The sequence below is a fragment of the Monodon monoceros genome, unplaced genomic scaffold, assembly GCF_005190385.1.
Source record: "Monodon monoceros isolate NGI ecotype Baffin Bay Population unplaced genomic scaffold, NGI_Narwhal_1 Super_Scaffold_11, whole genome shotgun sequence".
NCBI lineage: Eukaryota > Metazoa > Chordata > Mammalia > Artiodactyla > Monodontidae > Monodon > Monodon monoceros.
Genome location: NW_021703767.1, coordinates 109,742,409 through 109,768,944, shown reverse-complemented (window position 1 = coordinate 109,768,944; position 26,536 = coordinate 109,742,409). Strand labels below are relative to the sequence as shown.

The window sequence follows — 26,536 nt, the reverse complement described above, 5'->3', positions numbered from 1 at the left end:
ATACAGCCACTATGGAGAACATTATGGAGGTTCCTTAAAAAACTAAAAATAGAACTACCATATTACCACTACTGGGCATATACCCTGTGAAAACCATAATTCAAAAAGAGACATGTACCAATATGTTCATTGCAGCTCTATTTACAATAGCCAGGATATGGCAGCAACCTAAGTGTCCATCAACAGATGATTGGATAAAGATGAGGCACATATATACAATGGAATATTACTCAGCCATAAAGAGGAACGAAACTGAGTTATTTGTAGTGAGGTGGATGGAACTAGAGGCTGTCATACAGAGTGAAGTAAGTCAGAAGGAGAAAAACAAATAATGTATGCTAATGAATATATATGTAACTTAAAAAAGCAGTACTGATGAACCTAGTGGTAGGGCAGGAATAAAGACGTAGATGTAGAGAATGGACTTGAGGGTACAGGGTGGAAGGGGAAGCTGGGATGAAGTGGGAATGGATGACTAGTGGGAAGCTGCTGCATAGCACAGGGAGATCAGCTTGGTGGTTTGTGACAACCTAGTAGGATGGGATATGGAGGGTGGGTGGGAGGCTCAAGAGGGAGGGGATATGGGGATATATGTATACATATAGCTGATTCACTTTGTTGTACAGTAGAAACTAACACAACGTTGTAAAGCATTTATACTCCAATGAAGATGTGAGAAAAAAATATGAAAAAAAAAGAAAAGAAATAATAGGGGAGAAAAGAAATAATGGGGAGAAACTTGTTACTGCAAGAGTGCAAGATTAATCCCTCAAAAGAATCATGTTCAAAGTTACTAGGAAAAGTTGTATATAAACACGGTTGATGACCTTTATGCAGACGGGAAATCGAACACTGGAAATATGCAAATGTTTCTCCTTTTTCAAATGGAAAGAAATGAAATCAACAAACTAGACAAGTAATATTTACATCAATTCCTGGGACATTTCTAAGATTTACTTGATGAAAAGATAGAGTTTGAGCGCCAAAAAAAAAAAAGAAGATTTAAGATGATGACACAGTATTAGTTTACTAAAACCATGTCTTAATAGAACAATTCCTTTCTTCCTCACGGTTGCTGGACATAATCACTCCATCCTCCATGGTTTAAAAATGCGTTGTCTGTATTCTGTCCACTCTTTTCTCACTGAGGCTCAGCTATTTGCTTGAAAGTCTACTTCCTAACTTGAAGGCAGGAAGCTTATATCTTTATATCCATAGTGTTTTTATTAATAATATTTATTGAATAAATAAACGAATTAATGGCAACTAAAAGAGATGTGTTAGAAAATTTTATATTAGTGTTTCATTAAAGCATCGCATAATATACTAATTACATCCATGTGAACAAGACAGAGTAAAAATATATTGATTGCAAGGGTAACTAAAGAGATTAATAACTATTGGAACCACAATACTAAAGGTGTTTTTAAATAAACCAAACTAAAGGAGGGACTTGTTTCTGGTGGTGTACAGCAGGCCTCTTTCTTTGGCCCTGTCTTGCCCCACATTTTTAGTCAACAGTTTATATAAAAATATGAAGGGTGGGGCTTCCCTGGTGGCGCAGTGGTTGAGAGTCCGCCTGCCGATGCAGGGGACACGGGTTCGTGCCCCGGTCCGGGAAGATCCCACATGCCGTGGAGTGGCTGGGCCTGTGAGCCATGGCCGCTGAGCCTGCGCGTACGGAGCCTGTGCTCTACAACGGGAGAGGCCACAACAGTGAGAGGTCCGCGTAACGCAAAAAAAAAAAAAATGAAGGGTGATTTATTAAATCCATGGGTGATACAAATTTGGGAATTACAGCATAGAAGTCAGGTCTTAGAATCAGTATCTGAAAGCATTTTGATGGCGTTAGAAAAGTTATTGAAAATAATGGAAGAGTTAACTAAGTGGAACTAGATGAAATTGAACAGAGATAAGATTGAGTCTAAACAATAGACTACAAAGGTAGTCTAAGCAGCAGCATGAGCAAAGGGCTTAAGGGTGTTGTCAGCTGATGTTAAACACACCAGCAGTGTGACATGGCTGCCGAAGAAGTGAATTTGACCTTAAGCTGCATTAAGAGAAGTGTAGCTCACAGAGTGAAGAAGAAAAGACAGCTTGAACATTCTGTTTGATTCTAGGTTTTACACAATTAAAGCCTATGGGCTACTGTAAGTGAATTTATCACGAGAAAGGCTAAGGAAAGTAACAATATTTAGTTAGCATAAATGAGAAAGGACAGCAATGTGAAGAATTGGATAACCATATTTCATTAACAGCAAGTGGGAGAGGTAACAGAATGGTTCTGGGTGGGCCCAAGAGGCAGAAGCAGGACACATGAGAGGCCTAGGGTGATGGGTGCTCATCAGAATCATCTGGACAAACTCTATCTTTAACTTCTGTAAATTGAATCACTGTGCTGTACACCTGAAACTAACATGACATTGTAAATCAACTATACTTCAATAAAATAAAATTTTTAAAAATAAAATAAAAAATAAAACTGGCTTTCTAACTATGACAAAATCCAGATGCAAGTAAACAAAAAAATTGATAGATTTTATTATAAACAAATTTTAAAATTGTGCATGCTAAAAAACAGCATAAGTAAAGTTAAAATACAAATGACAAGCTAGGAAAAAATATTTGCAATATATATCACAAAAAACTAATATCCCTACTATATAAAGAACTTTTAAAAATTGAAGGATAAAGGGACAAAACTCCAATAGAAAAATGGAAGAGATAAAAACAGTTTACAAAAAATAAAAAGATAAAAAAGGCTCTTAAACAAATGAAAACCATTTAAACTCACTTATAATTATATAAATATAATTTAAAACAACCTGAGATAGTATTTCTCTACTATCAGACTGGCAAAAATTAAAAAGCATGGTAATATATGCTATTACTGAGGTGGTGGGGAAAAGGGTCTTCTGTTATACATTGCTGGTGGCAGTGCAAACTTTTATGACTATTTCTAACAAAATTACACTTAACTTTTGACCCAGAAATTCTAATTCTAGGAATTTATCCTAAAGATACACTTCCAACAATATGAAAATACATTTGCATGAGGTTATTCACTGAAATATTATTTTTAATTGCAAAATATAAGAAACAATCTAAGGTCCATATAAGAGAGTGGTTGAAATAACTATGGTGTATCCACACTATGGATTATCATGCAGCTATAAAAAGAATGAGGAAGATCTCTATGAACTGATATGGAATGACTTCTAGGATATATTATTTAGTGAAAAAAGCAAAGTGAGACAGAGTATATGTAAGGAAGAAGAAGATATAAGAAGATATGCATGTATCTGTTCATTGTGCAAAAAGACATACAGGAAGATTAAACTAGAAAGTATGATATTGGTTACTTACAGGGGATAGGTGGGAACAGGGTGGTAAGAATGGTAAAGCGAGAACAGGGAAAAAGGAATGAGGGAGGATGGTATACCTTTTCTATAGTTCCGACTCTTGGAAACATGGTAATAATTTCACATACTTAAACATAAATAATCAAAATCAAAATGAATCAAAATGAATCAAGAGAACTCAAAATGTAATATAAAATGAAGGGAATGGAAATGAAAATAACTAACCTAATAAATGTAGAAGATTGTATTGTGACGATAAACTGTAAGGTTAAAGATAAAAGGAACTATACACAACTATTATACTCTAGTTAATATTTTTTCCCACAGTGGTGTGGGTTAGCAATTCTAAAACTACTTTGTGTGTATACCAGGATTAAGCAGATAAGTAAAGAAATTTGTAGAGAATGAGAACCAGTTTCCTCACTGTCAGAAAAAGAAGTAATAAGTAAGAAAAGGGAAAGGTGTGAATGAATTCTGTGGTATTTGATTGGACTTGGAACTATCAGTGTAAACTCATGGTTTTAAATGATTTATACAGAGAAACTGATATAGAAATATAGATTTCTACATGAGCACATATATATGTATTTCCTAGATCTGTCCAATGATAGGGTCTAGAAACAAGACACCTCTGTAACAATAAGCATACTCAGATGTTGGTTTCTAAATCCCATTCTCTAACAAAAGTGACTAGAACTCCTTGGAAAAATGGTTGATTTTAGGGATGGGTCAGGGAAAATACAAAATGAGGCTGGAATATCTTGTGTTGCTAGAAAGTAAGGAAGCGCTCAAAAAGATGAGAATGGCATGTTGAGGATAAAGGCATCAACTTGAAGAAGCTCTCAATGGCCAAATTTAGGATAATTGGAGTAATAAAATAAATAATAGTATGGCTAATAACCTATAGATTAAAATAAATACCTATGATCTCATACTGATACAAATAAGTAAACAGAGGAGAAGAGATAACTTTTTCTTACAGGAGAATTCCAATAATAAATATAGAAGAAATTATAAAAATAGAAAATCACCTTCACACAATAATTGTTACAGGCAAGGTTCATCATTAATGCTAAAATTAGTGGGCAAAAGTATGATAGGAAACAGAATATTTGCATAGCCTCAAAATATCTCCCTACAAGATACTTATAAATTACAAAGGGAAAAATAGTAACTTTACATGGAGAAATCTGGCAGACCTCACCTCTACTATGTGCTCAAAGTTTACATCACCATCATAAGACATATCAACATCATGTACCTCTTGATATGATGTACTGGGAAGGGCAAACATCACTTCTGTGTTATTCTTGTCAAAAATGCATAAGCTCAATTGATTAATAAGCATATGTTAATTGCAAATTGAAGGATATTCCAGAAATAAACCAAAACAAAACAAACTGGCTGGTTGTCTTCAAAACTGTCAAAATCTAAGACACAGAAAGACTGTGGAACTGCTATAGATTGAAGAATCTGAGGAGACATGACAACAAATGCAGTAAGGAACTGAGGATCAGGTTCTGGACCAGAAAGAGGACATCAGCAGGACAGCTGGCAAAACTGAAATAAGGTCTATAAATTGGTTGTTAATTCCCTAATAATTACATTATCATCATGTAACATGTTAACATTAATAGAAGCTGGATGAAGGATATATTAGAACTCTCATACTATTTAAAAAACTGTTTTGTAACTCTAAAATTAGTTCATAATAAAATGTTTTAAAAATGTAGTGTTTCCAGCCATTTGAGTTCAAATAAGGGATAACACTCAACAGGCGTTGTAGAAGAGATTCAAGCCATAACTGGGCGATTCCAACACATAGCCTGTAAGGCCTCCTTAAACCATGAGGCTTTTTTGAGGATATTAACAGAATCCTTAGCTTAAAAAGTGAATTATAGGATTCTACACAAGCTTTGACCCAATGCTAATCCCCTTGAATCCATAGAAAGTGAACAGTTAGCTCAATTTTACTTCATTTCAGCAAATGATACATGCTGTGAGGATCACAAAATCTGTTATGAAATATTCAAATTAGTTTACAATGAAATTCCCTTAGTTTCAACTTTCAAGACTTTAAATACTTGAGAACAAATTTACATTTGTGAATGAGTTTTAAACCACGCTCTAAATAGCCATTCTAAACGATACCAGATAATCACACAAATGACGCAAACAATTTAAATCAGGTGAAAATTATACTCTTAAGTGGACAAAGCAGATGCCAAAACAGTACATGCAATATGATCCCATTTTTGTCAAAAGTGAAAATATATGCTTAGGAAAGAGCCTAAAGTTTTATATGATAAAATGTAAACAGTGATTAACTCTGGGTGGTTAGAAGTGGGTGTTTTTCTTTGCTTATCAGCAATTTCTAAATTTTCTACAATAATTATATTACCTTATAATCATAAAAAATAAGGATTATAAATGTTTTGAAAAAAGAAAGCAGTATAACAATTTTTCAGGTCTCTGAACAGTGAGTGGAACTAACCACTCCAAACAAACGGATGTAGCTAAATATAAAATATCTATATTCCAAACACTCATTTTGTGTTAGGCTACATCTTTGCCTTGAGGCTACAAATAGGAGGTGATAAGTAAGTTTTTCACCTAGTCACTTCAGTTAAAAATGTCAAAAATTACTCAGAGAACAAGTTTCAGCATTTGCAATTATCAAGCTGACAGTGTCACAGGAAAATAGTTTATTTTTTAAAATGAAAAGAGAAGATGCACTTTTTTTAGGGAGAGGAAAGGATATGCATACTAGGGTATCTTTTTCAAGTCTTATTTCACTTTATGGGGCATATGTTAAATGAAGAGGATTGATTTTGCCCCACTCTTTAAACTAGTATCCATCTCCTAGTGATTAGATGTTAAAACTGTGCTTCTTAAATTTTAGAAAGAAGTACTTAAATTAAGTACTTAAACTGGGGTTGGTTCAGATACACATTACTGATTCTGTAGGTCTGGGATGGGACTTTGATTTTGCACCAGTCACCTGGGGGTTTGTCAGAAATGCAGAATCTCAGACCCTATCTCAGATCTACTCAATCATAATCTACATTTTAACAAGATCCCCATTTGACTTATTTGCACATTAAAGTTTGAGAAGCTTGGATCTAAAGAACCCAAAATCAGTTAAATAGGCATTTGCTTTCTATAGTTTTCTATGAAAAGGATTTAAAGAAATAATAATATTAAAAAAAGATTACAGAAACCAATATTGCCCCTGAACTCTGTGAGCAAACACAACTTTAATTTGTAAAACTATTTTTAGATAGTTAATTTTAGGTAGTTAAATCATTTTCCTTAAAAGAAAAATTAAATTTCTTTGATTCCCCAGTGACCGTAAAGTTAGTTCTGTTGGTTTATTCATCCTTATACTAAATGGTGTGTAGCTAATTCAAAAGCAATCACTTCCCCCATTTGACTCTCATTTGAGAAGGATTTTTTCAGAATCTGGTTGGTTATATTCTATTGGCATAGTGAAGGACCTTTCATCTTTCAAATACTATGATGATACAGAATTATTAGTGGGACTAAGTGACATAGTGACAGCATATCTTTGCTTCCGATTTACAGTAATAAATGAGTTTCTAGAGCTCTAAGACAACACATTAAAACAAAAGAAAACGGGATCCATGGATAACTTGATGAGCTTAGTATTAAAAGAGAAAATTAGAGTGATCTCCCATAAGTTACTAAATTATTTTATAAGTACAATTTTCTTTATTCATAGATGACAAAACTTTGGGGTTGTGGAAAATCATTATTCACTTGAGGAACAGTCATACCATGGCGACCACATTAAAACTTTGTAACCGAAGAACTCTGGCATTTCTGACTATTTTTTCTGAATTTTTAAACAGTAAACTGCTTAGGGCTCTACTTACTAGGGGTCCAAAAAGAAGTGATTATGTGGCTAAGTGTAACACAATTTTAGTCTTACAAACACTCTCACCTGTGACACATTTTATTGGATCACACTTAAACCTACTGAAGCCATTCTACTCCCATTTCCTTTATAATTTAACCTTGATCTGACACTCTCACTCCTACCAGGATTTCCAACAAGATATACTGAGAATTTGTTTACTCACATAAACTCTAAAAAAAAGTAAGCGATGTGTATTGTAAAAATATAGTAAGGCTCATTAAATACATTTTAAATCAAACCTGCTTTTTTTTATAGCCTAAAAACAAAGAACATATGCAATTCAATGTAGTACCATTAGATATGAACTGATAAACTGAACCTAAATATTTGAAAGTACAACCATAGAAAATAAAAAGAGATAGTGTTTTCATAGAGTTATTAGAGTATCTATCAGTTTATTGTATCACTGTAAGATACATAAGTTAACTTTGCTTTCAGAGCAAAGAAGGAACTTGGAAGAAAAGGATGAAAAGAAAGTGCTTTCTAAGTCACCACCTACTCCCATGAAGTACCTGTTGGTGAAGAATAGGGTAAGAGTTAAAACCGGTCTTTGGTCAGAGGAAAAGTTGTCATAAGCTTTTCAACTCTAAATGTATTTTTGTTATAATGTTAATCTTTAGGCCCACAGGTGATTTTGCTAAGGGAAAGTCATACAAATAACATCAGCCTGTGGCATAAGGACTTCTTACTGTTGTTTTAAATTTATGATAGTATTTCATTTAATTTTAATTAGTTTCTTAAAATATAAATTTTACTTTTCCTGAATATTGTATTATCTATTCAACCACTAAACATTTTTTACAAGTATCATTTTAAATCAGTTTCCTGAACTACTTGCTCTTCATAAATGTTAAAATATTAATACTTAATAAGCAAATCTTTGTAGTTGAAAGATACCTGAATTGATAAACATTTTATGCTTTCCATGTAGCATTTTTGTTTGTTTGTTTTACAGAGGTGTGTAAGTTGTGCTTCACCATTCTCATAAGACAATATGCTTATATGTAAACAGTATCTGATCTTTTCACATATTTCTAGATGTGTTTAATTGATTATATTCTCCAAAATATAACTCAGGCTTTTAAATGAGGGCTGTATGTTGTGTTAGCTCAGATGGCATTTCCCAGTGCTTCGACAAAATACATTAGAAAATGAAGTCATTTCATTACATGAAATGTAATGAAGTAATGTTGAGTGGAAAAAAAGCAAGTCCCAGAAATGATACCATCTTTAGAAAGCTCAAAAGAAGCAAACTAAGGAATATATTGTGTTAGAAATACATTCATTTGTGTTAAAACAGTAAAACAAATAAGCATGAGCAAGATTCAAGATAGCTGAAACCCTTAAGGGGTGAGCATGAGGATGGAATAGGGGAGTGGCACACAGGGTACTGTAGTTGCAGGTTACTGAGATATACACACACATACATGCTTCATAATATTACTTAATTTTTAAGTGCAAGAAAACCAGGAGGATTAGATTATTTAGGAACAAATTGATGATGATATTGTAGGGATTCCCCTCTTAGCTGGGGTATCACATTGTTCTAAAAATACTGAGCAGTGTATACTGTCAGTAATACAATTTTCACTGTATTTTGCAATTTACAGCAAATATTTAGATTTTTTTGAGATACCTAATCATTATTTTTAATCATATATTTTGTTTTATTATCCAACTTTTAAAACTGGTGATATCAAAAAAAACTAGTTTTAATTAATCAAGGAGAATAAAGGAAATCTCAGATTATTCTGTTCATATTCATAGTTGGTGTTAGATGGTCATACTTGTGATGAATGACTGCACTATTACTAGCAGATATTTGAAAAACTATAGTTTTGATTCCAGAGATTAGGGGCAAGTGGACTCTGATTTACGTTAAGTCATGTAGAAAAGGATATCTTTTCCTAGTAAATCAATTGTGTGGAAGGCAAGAGCAACTTTAATTATCAGGTATGAGCGTTTGGAGGAAAGAACAATCTTATATCAATATCACACTACAATTTCAATAAAATAAGAAGTACCCCTCATCATTCTAGGCAGGCTTAAATCTAGGAAAGAATGGGATGAGCTTAAGGTACAAATTCTTTCATTATAAAACATCATATAGGGACTTCCCTGGTGGCGCAGCGGTTAAGAATCCGCCTGCCAATGCAGGGGACACAGATTTGATCCCTGGTCCAGGAAGATTCCCACATGCCGCAGAGCAACTAAGCCTGTGTGCCACAACTACTGAGCCTGCGCTCTAGAGCCCGTGAGCTACAACTACAGAGCCCACATGCTGCAACTACTGAAGCCCACGTGCCTAGAGCCCATGCTCTGCAACAAGAGAAGCTACAGCAATAAGAAGCCTGTGTACAACAACGAAGAAGCAACGCAGCCAAAATAAATAAATGAACAAATAAATAAATAAAAATTAAAAAAAATTATATAACTATTCTTCAATCCTTAAAAGGATGGAACATTTAGCAGGGTTTTTGCAAAGATTCACTTGGGTCTATTCTGGAATAGGTTTTTTTTCCTCGCTGAGTATTAGAGGGACTTGTTCCAGCAAGACTAATAGGCAAAATGGATACAGAAGGTGTGGTACATATATACAGTGTAATATTACTCAGCCATAAAAAGGAACAAAATTGGGTCATTTGTAGAGACGTGGATGGACTTACATACTGTCATACAGAGTGAAGTAAGTCAGAAAGAGAAAAACAAATATTGTATATTAACGCATATATGTGGAATCTCGAAAAATGGTACAGATGAACCGGTTTTCAAGGCAGAAATAGAGACAGAGATGTAGAGAACAAACGTATAGACACCAGGACGGGAAACAGGGGGTGGCTGTGGTGGTGTGATGAATTGGGAGATTGGGATTGACATATATACACTAATGTGTAAAAAATAGATAACTAATAAGAACCTGCTATAGGGGGGCGCCTTCAAGATGGCAGAGGAGTAAGACGTGGTGATCACCTTCCTCCCCACAAATACATCAAAACTACATCTACATGTGGCACAACTCCTACAGAACACCTACTGAATGCTGGCAGAAGACCTCAGACTTCCCAAAAGGCAAGAAACTCGCCATGTACCTGGGTAGGGCAAAAGAAAAAAGGAAAACCAGGGACAAAAGAATAGGTATGGGGCCTGCACTTCTGGGAGGGAGCTGTGAAGGAAGCTCATTCACTGGCAGGGACGGTGTGGGCAGCAGGGGGAGCTTCGGAGCCGCGGAGGAGAGGGCAGCAACAGGGGTGCGGAGGGCAAAGCAGAGAGATTCCCGCACAGAGGATCGGTGCCAACCAGCACTCACCAGCCCGAGAGGCTTGTCTGCACACCCGCCAGGATGGGCGGGGGCTGGGAGCTGAGGCTCGGGCTTCGGAGTTCAGATCCCAAGGAGAGGACTGCAGCTGGCTGCGTGACCACAGTCTGAAGCGGGCTAGTGCGCCACAGCTAGCCAGGAGGGAGTCTGGGAAAATCTCTGGACCTGCCTAATAGGCAAGAGACCATTGTTTCAGGGTGTGCGAGGAGAGGGGATTCAGAGTACCGCCTAAATTAGCTCCAGAGACGGGGGTGAGCCGAGGCTATCAGCGTGGATCACAGAGACGGGCATGAAACACTAAGGCTGCTGCTGCCGCCACCAAGAAGCCTGTGTGCAAGCACAGGTCACTATCCACACTTCCCCTCCCGGGAGCCTGTGCAGCCCGCCACTGCCAGGGTCCTGTGATCCAGGGACAACTTCCCCGGGAGAACACATGGCACGCCTCAGCCTGTTGCAACGTCATGCTGGCCTCTGCCACCGCAGGCTCGCCCCCCATTCTGTACCCTTCCCTCCCCCCGGCCTGAGTGAGCCAGAGCCCCCTTATCAGCCGCTCCCTTAACCCTGTCCTATCTGGGTGGGGAACAGACACTCTCAGGAGACCTACACGCAGAGGCAGGGCCAAATCCAAAGCTGAACCCCAGGAGCTGTGCGAACAAAGAGGAGAAAGGGAAATCTCTCCCAGCAGCCTCAGGAGCAGCGGATTAAATCTCCACAATCAACCTGATGTACCTGCATCTGTGGAATACCTGAATAGACAACAAATCACCCCAAAATTGACGCGGTGGACTTTGGGAGCAACTGTAGACTTGGGGTTTGCTTTCTGCATCTAATTTGTTTCTGGTTTTATGTTTATCTTAGTTTAGTATTTAGAGCTTATTATCATTGGTAGATTTGTTTATTGATTTGGTTGCTCTCTTCCTTTTTAAATTATATATACATATATATATATTTCCTTTTTCTCTTTTTGTGAGTGTGTATGTGTATGCTTCTTTGTGTGATTTTGTCTGTATAGCTTTGCTTTTGCCATTTGTCCTAGGGTTCTGACTGTCCGTTTTTTTTTAGTATAGTTTTTCAGTGCTTGTTACCATTGGTGGATTTGATTTTTGTTTGTTTGCTCTCTTCTTCCTTTTTCTCTTCTTTTTTTTATTACTGTTTTATTTTTAATATTTTTTTCTATTTTAATAACTTTCTTTTCTTTCTTTCTTTTTTCTTTCTTTTTTTTTATCTCCCTTTTCTTCTGAGCCGTGTGGCTGACAGGGTCTTGGTGCTCTGGCTGGGGGTCAGGCCTGAGTCTCTGAGGTGAGAGAGCTGAGTTCAGGACATTGGCCCACCAGAGACCTCCTGGCCCCATGTAATATCAAATGGCGAAAGCTCTCCCAGAGATCTCCATCTCAACACTAAGACCCAGCTCCACTCAAAGACCAGCAAGCTACAGTGCTCGACACCCTATGCCAAACAACTAGCAAGGCAGGAACACAAACCCACCCATTAGCAGAGAGGCTGCCTAAAATCATAATAAGGCCACAGACACCCCAAAACACACCACCAGACGTGGACCTACCCACCAGAAAGACAAGATCCAGCCTCATCCACCAAAACACAGGCACCAGTCCCCTCCACTAGGAAGCCTACACAACCCACTGAACCAACCTTACCCACTGGGAGCAGACACCAAAAACAATGGGAACTACGAACCTATAGCCTGCAAAAAGGAGAACCCAAACACAGTAAGTTAAGCAAAATGAGAAGACAGAGAAACACACAGCAGGTGAAGGAGCAAGGTAAAAACCCACTAGACCAAAAAAAAAAAAGAGGAAATAGGCAGGCTACCTAAAAAAGAATTCAGAGTAATGATAGAAAAGATGATCAAAAATCTTGGAAATAGAATGGAGAAAATACAAGAAACGTTTAACAAGGACCTAGAAGAACTAAAAGCAAACAAACAATGAAGAACAACACAATAGATGAAATTAAACATTCTCTAGAAGGAATCAATAGCAAATAACTGAGGCAGAAGAACGGATAAGCGACCTGGAAGATAAAATAGTGGAAATAACTACCACAGAGAAGAATAAAGAAAAAAGAATGAAAAGAACTGAGGACAATCTCAGAGACCTCTGGGCAACATTAAATGCACCAACATTCGAATTATATGGGTCCCAAAGGAAGAAGAGAAAATAAAAGGTACTGAGAAAATATTTGAAGAGATTACAGTTGAAAACTTCCCAAATATGGGTAAGGAAATAGTCAATAAACCCTAGAAAGCACAGAGTCCCACACAGAATAAATCCAAGGAGAAACACACCAAGACACATATTAACCAAACTATCAAAAATTAAATACAAAGAAAAAATATTAAAAACCACAAGGGAAAAGCAACAAATAACAAACAAGGGAATTCCCATAAGGTTAACAGCTGATCTTTCAGCAGAAACTCTGCAAGCCAGAAGGGAGTGGCAGAACATATTTAAAGTGATGAAAGGGAAAAACCTACAACCAAGATGACTCTACCCAGTAAGGATCTCATTCAGATTTGATGGAGAAATTAAAACCTGTACAGATAAGAAAAAGCTGAGAGAATTCAGCACCACCAAACCAGCTCTACAACAAATGCTAAAGGAACTTCTCTAGGCAGGAAACACAAGAGAGGGAAAAGACTTACAATAACAAACCCAAAACAATTAAGAATATGGTAATAGGAACATACAGATTGATAATTACCTTGAATGTAAATGGATTAAATGCTCCAACCCAAAGACACAGACTGGCTGAATGGATACAAAAACAAGACCTGTACATATGCTGTCTACAAGAGACCCACTTCAGACCTAGGAACACATACAGATTGAAAGGGAGGGGATGGAAAAAGATATTACATGCAAATGGAAATCAAAAGAAAGCTGGAGTAGCAATTCTCATATCAGACAAAATAGGCTTTAAAATGAAGAATATTACAAGAGACAAAGAAGGGCACTACATAATGATCGAGGGATCGATCCAAGAAGAAGATATAACAATTGTAAATATTTATGCACCCAACATAAGAGCACCTCAATACATAAGGCAAATGCTAACAGCCATAAAAGGGGAAATCAACAGTAATATCATCATAATAGGGGACATTATCACCCCATTTTCACCAATGGACAGATCATCTAAAATGAAAATAAAAAAAGAAACACAAGCTTTAAATGACACATTAAACAAGATGGACTTAATTGATATTTATAAGACATTCCATCAAAAAACAGCCGATTACACTTTCTTCTCAAGTGCTCATGGAACATTTTCCAGGATAGATCATATCTTGGGTCACAAATCAAGCCTTGGTAAATTTTAAAAAATTGAAATTGTATCAAATAGCTTTTCCGACCACAACACTAGGAGACTACCTATCAACTAGAGGAAAAAAATCTGTAAAAAATACAAACACATGGAGGCCTAACAATACACTACTAAATAACCAAGAGATCACTGAAGAAATCAAAGAAGAAATCAAAAAATACCTAGAGACAGATGCCAATGAAATCACGACGACCCAAAACCTATGGGATGCAGCAAAAGCAGTTCTAAGAGGGAAGTTTATAGCAATACAATCCTACCTCAAGAAACAAGAAATATCTCAAATAAACAACCTAACTTTACACCTAAAGCAATTAGAGAAAGAAGGACAAAAAACCCCAAGTTAGCTGAAGGAAAGAAATCACAAAGATCAGATCAGAAATAAATGAAAAAGAATGAAGGAAAGGAGAGCAAAGATCAATAAAACTAAAAGCTGGTTCTTTGAGAAGATAAACAAAATTGATAAACCATTAGCCAGGCTCATCAAGAAAAAAAAGGGAGAAGACGCAAATAAATAGAATTAGAAATGAAAAAGGAGAAGTAACAACTGAGACTGCAGAAATACAAAGGATCATGAGTGATTACTACAAGCAACTCTATGCCAATAAAATGGACAACCTGGAAGAAATGGACAAATTCTTAGAAAAGCACAGCCATCTGAGACTGAACCAGGAAGAAATAGAAAATCAAAACAGACCAATCACAAGCGCTGAAATTGAAACTGTGATTAAAAATCTTCCAACAGGGCTTCCCTGGTGGCGCAGTGGTTGAGAGTCTGCCTGCCGATGCAGGGGACACGAGTTAGTGCCCTGGTCCAGGAAGATCCCACATGCTGCAGAGCGGCTGGGCCCATGAGCCACGGCCGCTGAGCCTGCGCATCTGGAGCCTGTGCTCCACAACGGGAGAGGCCATAACGGTGAGAGGCCCGCATACCGCAAAAAAAAAAAAAAATCTTCCAACAAAGAAAAGGCCAGGAAAGATGGCTTCACAGGTGAATTCTATCAAACATTTAGGGAAGAGCTAATACCTATCCTTCTCAAACTCTTCCAAAATATAGCAGAGGGAGGAACACTCCCAAACTCATTGTACAAGGCCACCGTCCCCCTGATACCAAAATCAGACAAAGATGCCACAAAAAAGAAAACTACAGGCCAATATCACTGATGAACATGCAAAAATCCTCAATAAAACACTAGCAAACAGAATCGAACAGCACATTAAAAGGATCATACACCATGAGCAGGTGGGGTTTATCCCAGGAGTGCAAGGATTCTTCAATATATGCAAATCAATCAATATGATAAACCATATTAACAAATTGAAGGAGAAAATTCATATGATCATCTCAATAGATGCAGAAATATCTTTTGAGAAAATTCAACACCAATTTATGATAAAAACCCTCCAGAAAGTAGGCATAGAGTGAACCTACCTCAATATAATAAAGGCCATAAATGACAAACCCACAGCCAACATTGTTCTCAATGGTGAAAAACTGAAACCATTTCCACTAAGATCAGGAAGAAGACAAGGTTGCCCACTCTCACCACCACTATTCAACATAGTTTTGGAAGTTTTAGCCATAGCAATAAGAGAAGAAAACTAAATAAAAGGAGTCCACATCAGAAAACAAGAAGTAAAATTGTCACTGTTTGCAGATGACATGATACTATACATAGAGAATCTTAAAGATGCTACCAGAAAACTATTAGAGCTAATCAATGAATTTGGAAAAGTTGCAGGATACAAAATTAATGCACAGAAATCTCTGGCATTCCTAAACACTAATGATGAAAAATCTGAAAGAGAAATTAAGGAAACACTCCCATTTACCACTGCAACAAAGAGAATAAAATACCTAGTAATAAACCTACCTAAGGAGACAAAAGACCTGTATGCAGAAAAATATAAGACACTGGTGAAAGAAATTAAAGATGATACAAACAGATGGAGAGATATACCATGTTCTTGGATTGGAAGAATCAACATTGTGAAAATGACTCTACTACCCAAAGCAATCTACAGATTCAATGCAATCCCTATCAAACTACCAATGGCATTTTTCACAGGACTAGAACAAAAAATTTCACAATTTGTATAGAAACACAAAAGACCCCCAATAGCCAAAGCGATCTTGAGAAAGAGAAACGGAGCTGGAGGAATCAGGCTCCCTGACTACAAAGCTATAGTAATCAAGACAGTGTGGTACTGGCACAAAACCAGAAATATAGATCAATGGAACAGGACAGAAAGCCCAGAGATAAACCCACGCACATAAGGTCACCTTATCTTTGATAAAGGAGGCAAGAATATACAATGGAGAATGGACAGCTTCTTCAAGAAATGGTGCTGGGAAAACTGGACAGCTACATGTAAAAGAATGAAATCAGAACACTCCTTAACACCATACATAAAAATAAACTCAAAATGGATTAAAGACTAAATGGAAGGCCAGACACTATAAAACTCTTAGAGGAAGACATAGGCAGAACACTCCATGATATCAATCTCAACAAGATCCTTTTTGATCCACCTCCTAGAGAAACGGAAATAAAAACAAAAATAAACAAAGGGACCTAATGAAACTTAAAAGCTTTTGCACAGCAAAGGAAACCATAAACAAGGCGAAAAGACTGCCCTCAGAATGGGAGTAATATTTGGAAATGAAGCAACTGACAAAGATTTAATCTCCAAAATATACAAGCAGCTCATGCAGCTCAATATCAAAAAAACAAATGACCCAATCCAAAAATGGGCAGAAGACCTAAATAGACGTTTCTCCAAAGAAGATATACAGATCGCCAACAGACACATGAAAGAATGCTCAACATCACTAATCATTAGAGAAATGCAAATCAAAACTACAATGAGGTATCACCTCACACCAGTCAGCATGGCCATCATCAAAAAATCTACAAACAATAAAGGCTGGAGAGGGTGTGGAGAAAAGGGAACCCTCTTGCACTGTTGGTGGGAATGTAAATTGATACAGCCACTATGGAGAACAGCACGGAGATTCCTTAAAATCTAAAAATGGCACTATCATAACACCCAGCAATCCCACTACTGGGCACATACCCTGAGAAAACCATAATTCAAAAGGGTCATGTACCACAATGTTCATTGCAGCTCTATTTACAATAGCCAGGAAATGGAAGCAACATAAGTGTCCATTGACAGATGAATGGATAAAGAAGATGTGACACATGTATACAATGGAATATTACTCAGCCATAAAAAGAAATGAAACTCAGTTATTTGTAGTGAGGTGGATGGATCTAGAGACTGTCATACAGAGTGAAGTAAGTCAGATAGAGAAAAACAAATTCTGTATGCTAACACAATCTATATGGAATCTAAAAAAAAAAATGGTTCTGAAGAACCTAGGGGCAGGACAGGAATCAAGATGCAGACATAGAGAATGGACTGCAGGACATTGGGAGGGGGAAGGGTAAGCTGGGATGAAGTGGGAGAGTGGCATGGACATATATTCACTAACAAATGTAAAATAAGATAGCTAGTGGGAAGCAGCTGCATAGCACAGGGAGATCAGCTCGGTGCTTTGTGTCCACCTAGCGGGGTGGGATTGGGAGGATAGGAGGGAGATGCAAGAGGGAGGGGATATGGGGATATATGTATACGTATAGCTGATTCACTTTGTTATACAGCACAAACTAACACTCCATTGTAAAGCAATTATATTCTAATAAAGATGTTTAAAAAAAAAAAGAATCTGCTGTATAAAAAAATAAAGAAATAAAATTTAAAACAAAAAAAGACTAATAGCCAAGCTATGTGAATAGTAGAGTTGCAAAAGGACTACCTGTTTACTGGTAGTTGGATAAACGTTTGCCCCAAAACCTGTTTTGGACACTTGTGTAAACTTTTCAGGTGAAGAAAAAATATAAAACCTACAAGTTTACTAATTTGAAATAAGTTTTGAGAGTCTAGTCTGAATTTACACAGATTACTTGAGGTTAAAATAGAGGCTCGTCTCAAAGATCCTGTTTAGCTCTGCCAATTCCAAAATAGATAGAATTTGACTGAAAATGTAGAACTAATTAAAAAATTTTAAAAAGACACTTTGAAATAAAACTTAGTATTATGGAAATTAATTGAGTTAAGTGAAGATAACCTTGGAGTTGGATGAACGAAATAAGCAACGGATAATTTTTTTGCATGCTGTCATATTTGGTATTACTTTTAATTTAAGAGGAATAACAACCTTTACTGTACCTGACGAGGGGTTCTTTCTGATTTACTCCTACACCATTCCCAGTCTGAAAGGTCTGGTTTCTGACTCTCCTCATGAGAAAGTCTTCTTTCTGGCCCTTCCAAAAGGGTGGTTTCATCATATTTAATATCACCTTCTGTTTTTTCAGAGAGCAGTGGATCAACACCCTTTTCATTGTGGGAATCCTGTTTAGCATCTATAATATCAGTGTTTGTGCATTTGTTGATGCCTTTTAGTGTGGAGCTGTCCAGAGAGGGCGTGGTGCTGATTTCCACCTTTATGGCATTGAATACATTATGAGAGTCTCTCTGAGAGTCTTTTGTAGTTTTGCACTCATAGTTCATGAGATTGTGATAGGATATTGAATTTTCATCATCATCATAGTAATCTTCATGTGCTATTTTATAAATTCCATAACTTCGTTGAAATGATAGATTGAATTCAAAGCATCTCCTCTTGGCTATGTAAAAACAAAAACAAAATTCCATGATTAGGAAGATAGATATAAACAGTGCTTGGATATACAAAATGAATAAAAATAGGAAAGTGAATTCAACCTGATTAGTTGAATTATCTTCGTTTACTTCTTGTCAATTATGCAAAGCAACTGTGCCTCACAAATTCAACCATCTTATCACTCTGGGCCTAACTGTTCTCACTTACAATGGAAGGCTTGAAATACATACAACCCCAGAACACTGAAGTCTTTAAAGAAATTTTATGTAAAAAATTGATCCATAAATTAGAATAGTCTCACATCCACTCAGTTTTAGTTTTAGCTCTATCAGTCTACCAATTATCTCTACATTTCTTTGTTTGGGGATAAAATACATTGTTTATAAATTTTATTTTGCTACAACTTAATTATTAAAAAGCTCTTAATATTACTTGAGCTATTCTGCTGGCAATACCAACAACAGATATAACTGCTTTAAATATTTTGATGTATATCATTCCTGACATTTATATGTTTATAAATGCATACAGTAAAAATTAGATAATGCTACAATACAGTTTTTAAACTTTTAAAAATAATATGTACATTTCTGAATAAATTTGAAATGAATTTTAAAGAAGAGTCTATAGACATATTTCTGTGAACTGAAGCACTTTACAACATGTATATACCTGATTAACTACAAGAGCAGTTTAGCAGGAACACATAAAACTTTCCATGGTTTAAATCAGGTGAAATATGATAGTATCTTACATATAGCACTAGTATTTGGTGAATACTGTATAAAGTCTTAGTAGAATAACACATAAGAATGTGACAGAAGTGATACAATTGTTGTATGTGAACATCATTAAATACTAGATGATTTTTGTGTATTAAGAATGAAGCTATATCAAGATGGTAGACAAAATGCAATATAATGTTTTGATTTTCATCTTTCAAACATGGCTCATTGCAAAACGTTTTTCTACTTGGATAGTTCTGTGTTTTATAGCACACATTTAGCTATCCTTGGTGGAAAAATTTATTAAAAACTATAAAATTTCTATGAGAACAGGTAAAATTTGATTCATTTTACAATACAACCTCATGTCATTCATATGCTGATTCTATTACTGAAATTGTCTCAGAACTGAAGATTTACAAACCAATTCTGCTGACTGAAAGAGAATTTATAGGTATCACTTATTATTTGAGCCAAAACATTCATTGAGCCAGGATACAAACAAAAATTTCTATTCAAAGAAAATGGAAAAGTAGAAACAGATGTTAACATTATACACTATTTCATTTACAGTACTACTTAACTTTTTCTAGTAATATAGTCCAGTAAAATTAAATTAGAATTTTTAAGTTACTTTAATAGTGTGAAAGCTGAAGGAACTAAAAGACATTTTAGTTATTGTTGGGTTTCCTTTTTCTCTAAAAAAAGTTATAAAGTGACAAGTGGTCAATTCAAGGATATTAAGCAAACAAAAACTGTCATAAAATCCCAATTTTATCATATAAATGGATATCTATGGCTATATATTTTATTAGCTGTGTATTATAACTATGAAATATATAAAGCAAAAGTGAGTAAGGTTTTTAAAGAACTGTGCAGAATGTGTCGATGGAGAATCTCCTTCCACATCACTGGGTGCAAGAAGCAGTCTGAGGTAGGCTATGAGAAGGAAGTGTGATTGAGAAAGATACAGTGGGGAACTAGAGCATTCCAGGGACAGTTATGCACAAAGGTCATGACATTTAACAAAACAACAACCCTACATAATAAAAGGCATATTGGTTCTATTTTGCATTTGAGAAAACTGAGGCTGATAGAAGAAACCTACCTAAGATTACTTACCTGGTAAAGAGATTTTAATTTAAAGCTGACTCCAGAATTGAAGTCATTAACCTCTATGTGAAATTGCTTTACTGCTAATCAGATCCATGAAGTATGTTAATGGAAGCAGAATGTCCCTGATGTGCTATCTTTGAGTTAAGGGAAGTACATTAATTATGAAATGTAACCAATAGAAACATTTCTTGTTATTGATTTTTCCTTAACACTAGAGGTAAATTCTGACTAACCAATGAAGGTAATAGGCTATAACAAAAAAACAGAGTTGACAATATTTGACTAGTAATTTACAAGAAACTTAGAAGAATAGAGTCAGGGTCTTTTGAAGTCTACAGTACACTTATGAAAAATAAGTATAATGTTACATTTGCTCTGAAAAGCAAAACCCTGGATACGGCATGAAATAGCTCTAGTCTTCTGCTTTTAATCACATCTTACTAATGACAATTTTAGACATAAGTAATTATATCAGCTTATATATATACATAATTCTTCAGAGTAACATGTCAGCAGATACTTTGACTTTGTCAAAAAACAGAAGCTGAAAAATCTGATTTTTATAGAAAATATTTTATTTTAACTGTTTATTTAATTTAAAAAAGAACGCATCATGTCATGCAAACCAAATGGGTCTGAAAGCCATATCCAATCCATATGTCTACCACCTGAGACCTCTGTGTTAAAACCAGCTTTTTTTAAACCACTTTTGTTTTGAGACACTAGTAATACAGATTATTGTTGAAAACAGGAGAGAACTATTATTTCTGGAAATTATTTTCCATTACTGACATTCATTTTCTGGCTGCATGTCTCTCAGTATCCATACAGTGAAGCTGAGATGTAGAATTATGCTTACATCACCAAAATGAACCTACGGTAAATATGAGTTAGGAAAAAATATTTTCCTTTTCTTGTTTCTGGAGTTCCCAGCAAAAGAATGTAAAAGGGGGATATTAATTTGTTAAGGAGAAAAAGCTTAAATGTGACACTGGAGCCATCAAAGTACTATAACTACATAGAATCAAAGTACTACAACTGATCAAGCACCTGCCCACCTGAGGATGAGCCATCTTTGGAGTTTCAAAATTCTGTTTTTGTGTCATCCTAGCAATAGGAAAATTTATGGTGGGTCCTCAGACAAGGAAAGTACATCATTCTTATAATTTTCCTGTGGCAGAGCCTAGGATCAAGTGAGAGAGTGCCATGGACATATATTCACTACCAAATGTAAAATAGATAGCTAGTGGGAAGCAGACACAGCACAGGGAGATCAGCTCAGTGCTTTGTGACCGCCTAGACGGGTGGGATAGGGAGGGTGGGAGGGAGACGCAAGAGGGAGGAGATATGGGGATATATGTATATGTATAGCTGATTCACTTTGTTATAAAGCAGAAACTAACACACCATTGTAAAGCAATTATACTCCAATAAAGATGTTAGGAAAAAAAAAAAAGAGAATGGAGCCATTTTAAACTAACGTTTCTCACAACATTTTATTTTCGAAGCCATGCCTCTCTAAGCTCACATTTCAACACCTTCCCTGAAATTTTAAAATGAATACAAATAAGGGCAACGATAATTTTAGAGGAAAAATATTATTTTGATCTTGAAAGGCATGGTTCTAATTTCAAACATGAGATATTAGCAGGATTATTGATTCTGCTAATCTGCTGTAGTTTCTTCTGTTTTGTGCAGTATAAGACAGAAGTGCTTCCTAGACCATTTATAGGGACAGATCTGTTGCATTGCTTTGTTTTCAGCTCTGATAGAGGTGCCCTTCAGTTCTTAAAAATGACTGCCCTAAATTCTTCTTGTCTCTCTCACAATTTTAAATACTCTAAGATGGGGTTAGTTCATTAATTTAGTGACAAAATATTAATGTTTGATAGAATAGTAGAACTTTCAGGCTTGTAAGTGATTTTTACATGTTCTATGTTCTTCTATGTGGTTCAAAAAGATTTATTATTAATTTTCTGTGTCACTGTTGCTCTGGATATTAATATCCAAAAGCACATAATTATTACAAGTTCCATGGCTATTTTATTTTAAGGGCATAGATGAATTTGGCATCTATTAACAATAAAACTTCATGGCATCCTTAATACTAAAAAAAATCTTCTGGTCATTTGAAAATTATCTAGACATTAAATGTCATGAATACATGGAAAATGACCAGTTCATGACTATTTAATGTTTATAAAATAAACCTGTTGAAGAACTGATTGCAGAATATTCTTTAATAGTCTCCAGTTTTCATAGCCCTAAAATAGTCTAAGATGGACTGTTTTTATTTATTCTTTCTTCTCTGTTAAAGAATAATATACTTGCTTATTCTGAGCAAAGGACAATTAATGGAACAGTTAATTCAGCATACACTAATGTAGTCTTGGATTTATTAAATGGTAGAACATCCTATCTTTTGTCTGGAATGACAAAAAAATATCCTTTTCCTTATGGAAGAGTCAAAATATACAGGTCATTCTTCAACTTTTCCTGTCTCAGAATAGGAACAATTACACTCTAGTGAGTTTTATAATTGACCGCACTCCTGGTCTAGAGGTACTCTTTAGAACATAGTTGGTTTTTTTTTTTTTGGTTTGTTTGTTTGTTTTAAGTAACTGGCATGGCTAGATTCATACATGAACATACATTGACAAACTCTGCCACCTTTGTCCTTTTTTGAAATTATAGGTGTTTGTGGGGTTGTTTTGTGTATATATGTATGTTTTCTAAAAGCAGAGGCAAACACTTAAAATTTGTTTTGGAACTGTTTTTAGTCACTCCTATTGCTTACTCTGAAAACTTTCCAAAACCCTGGAAGAATATAAGCAGCAAACTAAAGAAAATGCTTTTCTTTCCTGTTCCACTCAGCAATAATGAACTTTAATATAATGAGTTTTTAACTTTTCAAAGATGCATACTTCTCATACGTAGATTTGGGAGGGGGAGTTATTTTCTACTCTAGGCTAAGAGCTATGGTGGATATAACACCTAAAGGCCTTTGTTGACTTCATGCTGTTTTGAATAAATTCTCTTCTTTTCTTACCTAAAATAATTATTCAATGTACAAGCAGTTCACAGAGCTGTTTTAAACTTGCTTCATTTAAAACTTACTCCAATATTGTGCTAACAATTGTTTCACATTATAATTTCTTCCATTTACCACTTCATTTGTCCTTGGACTCTTCATCCCCTACTAAGGCAACTCTCTCAACAGGCCACCTGTCTGTATTTGACCATATGCATATTGTTCCCAACCTCTGCACTGTTCAGGACTTACGTTTTTTCCCATCAGACGTCACTGCATATGTGTTCTGCTTGCAGTTGATGATGCAGCCACAGGGCAAGTGTGTCCAGTGTTTGGACAAGACAAACACTGGAGTTACAGTGGTGGCCAGGAGGGTTAGCAGAAAGCTGAGCGTCTCAAAGGGAAGGCTCTGAAACCCCACGACGTGCTGGACCACCATGTGGATCTGCAAAAGCAGAGAGCTTCAGACCTATCCTAGGATAACATTTTCCATTTTGCCAAGCCTTTCCCTCAAGCATGCTGCCCCAGCTCCCTTCTCCAGGGCCCTTTCCTGTCTGAGAGCCAGAAGCTCTATTCCTGGGCTGGCATCCTCAGTTTGGGTGATGGACTGGGAATCCTTGGGAGGAGGCCCGCTGCCCCAGACTGCACAGGCTTTGAGGGTTTCCACTCTTGACAACCTGGTCTGTGCTAGCTGCCAGCTCAATTTTCCACCAGGGAAACACAGTCACAATACAGAAAATGCTATCCCAGAAAACAGGCAAGCATGTGTGAAACCTGTACCTGGTACTCCAGATGTCCTTTGTCACATCCCTGGCCCCTCACCTCTGCCAGGTTACGCTTGTCACACTAGGGCACCACCTGCCACCTCTCAGCTGGGCTCTTTCCTGGAGGCTTGAACAAAAGCCTGTTTTGTCTACTTTCTGCTGTCTCTACTTCTGACCACGCCTCTCCTGTCTCCCTGCTGGGGATGGGCGGCGTCCTTACTAGGGAGGAATGGAGCAGAGGGAAGGGCATGACAGAGGATTGGGGGCAAAAACCCTCTTTACTGAATACTCCCAGATATCGCTACGAGAGAAAAGGACACCCTTGACCATGAGAGATCTCAGAAAACTAAGTCTCTCGCGCCTGAAAGCACTCCCTATACTCCTCCCCAGTTTTTTTTTTTTTTTTGGCACGCGGGCCTCTCACTGCTGTGGCCCCTCCCGTTGCAGAGCACAGGCTCCGGACGCGCAGGGACCGGGGCACGAATCCGCACCCCCCGCACTGGCAGGCGGACTCCCAACCACTGCGCCACCAGGGAAGCCCCTCCTCCCCAGTTTTGAACCGAGAAGCACTTAGCAGCAAAGGCTTCGCGGCTGCTAGTCCTACCCGTGAACTGCCTTCCTCCAAGTGCTTCTCTAAAACCAAGCGAGATACATTCGTAAGCGGACTTAATGCACGTCTCTGGGTGACCCTCCAAACCGGGGAGGGTGGTCTCAACACGCACTCATGCTGCCTGGCACACCCCCCCGCGCGCTGTGAGCAACCGCACTTTTACCATCATGGGCAGCCAAAGGGTGACTTTTGTCATCGCTAAGATCAAAGAAAAGCGCTTCTGCGCTACGCTCACGGTGAAGCTCCTGGTGCCATAGAGAGTCCCCCGGTCCTCACGCCTGCAGGCTCCAGCCACAGCGGTAGCACCGCGCCCCGGCCCCTGCCCCAGCCCTACCCTCGCGGGCAGACCCGGTCCAAACACGGTGTCCGAGCTCGGGGAGCATCCTCCAGAGCACCGCAGGGCCGGGCCCGGAGCATCATCTGGGGACAGGGAAAGCACTCTCCCCCGCGTTGAAGGGGTCCCTGGAGTGGAAGCTCCGCGGGAAATTTCCTGGTAGTTGGCGTGGAGTCTTGGCGGCTCCTCCGAACACAGCAACTGGTGAGTGAGGGGGACCGAGAGGCCGGCGAGGAGTCCGAAGGCCGAAGTGTACACAGCGAAAAGTAGCAGCACGTAGGAGCTGGAGCAGTCGGCCAGGCAGCCCCAAGGCGTGCGTACAAAGGCGCCCCAGCCGCACAGAGGAAGCGCGGAGAGCAGCAGACTGGCTGCCCACACCGTCAGCGCCACGCCGAGCACCTGGCCGGATCTTCTGGAGGCTGCCTGGCTCCCCACAGCCCTGTGCATCGTGTAAAAGTTGTAGGAGACTAAGAGAGTCGCCTTCAAGTTGCTCGAGAGGCCCTGGCATAAATATAGTAAGGCAGAGGTGGTGCACAGAGACTGGAAGTAGTCAGAGACCTCATTTGGCCACTGCAAAAACATGAAGATGGTCACCGACAAGACGCTCATGAGATCATCCCCAGACCAGGAAGCCACAAGCATGGACACAACAGTTCTGTTCCGCGTTTTCATTAGGGAAACTAGTGAATAAATGCTGCCTGCCAGGGCTGCGAGAGTCATTAAGCCTGTCAGGCAAAAAAGATAGATATTCACGGTTCCTGGCGGATTTAAAAGATCTGTCGAATTATGATTTTCTTTCCACAGGCTAGAGTCATTTGTTGATAAGTTACTGAGAAATACAGACATTATCCTTGGTCAATATTTAATTTCTTTTTCAATGAGTCTATAAGTATTCTCAAAATTAAGTATGGCTGTTAGTTGCAAATCAGATCTCATTATCTCCTATCAAGTTTCCCTCAAGATGTTCACCAGTCAGTCCCGGCAGAAAATGGACAACTCTCCTTTAGATCTGACTCAACCCATATTTTAAAATTGGGTTCCACTTAAAGCAGCAATAAGAAACTTTTCAACATTTCAATTAAAAACAGACAAACCAAAAACTCCCTCCTGAAACAAGCACGTTTCAGGCATGAAAGCAAAACCTCCTCAAGTAGATTGAAAAACAATGATGTGTGGGTCCTTTCGGGTCCTTCTTATGGAGCAAAGCAGCTTTGGCTTGAGGTAATCAAACTCTATTCAGTTTTTAAGAGCAGTAAAATGATGCATTTGGTTCCAGAGCTGGATTCAAAGGCAGAGAGCTTATCAG

The 26,536-nt window shown here is 37.5% G+C and overlaps 1 protein-coding gene across 1 annotated transcript in view; it reads right to left on the bottom strand.

Annotated features, from left to right (window-relative positions):
• GPR149 (G protein-coupled receptor 149) overlaps window positions 1-26,076 on the bottom strand; it is a 68,319-nt gene extending 42,243 nt beyond the window's left edge. Inside the window, exons 1-3 of the mRNA XM_029213609.1 lie at window positions 25,060-26,076; window positions 23,775-23,967; window positions 18,197-18,654 (exon numbers count right to left, since the gene is read on the bottom strand). Coding sequence (XP_029069442.1) covers window positions 18,197-18,654; window positions 23,775-23,967; window positions 25,060-26,076 — 1,668 coding nt within the window. The remainder of the gene's footprint in view (window positions 1-18,196; window positions 18,655-23,774; window positions 23,968-25,059) is intronic.
• Window positions 26,077-26,536: the final 460 nt, after the last annotated feature.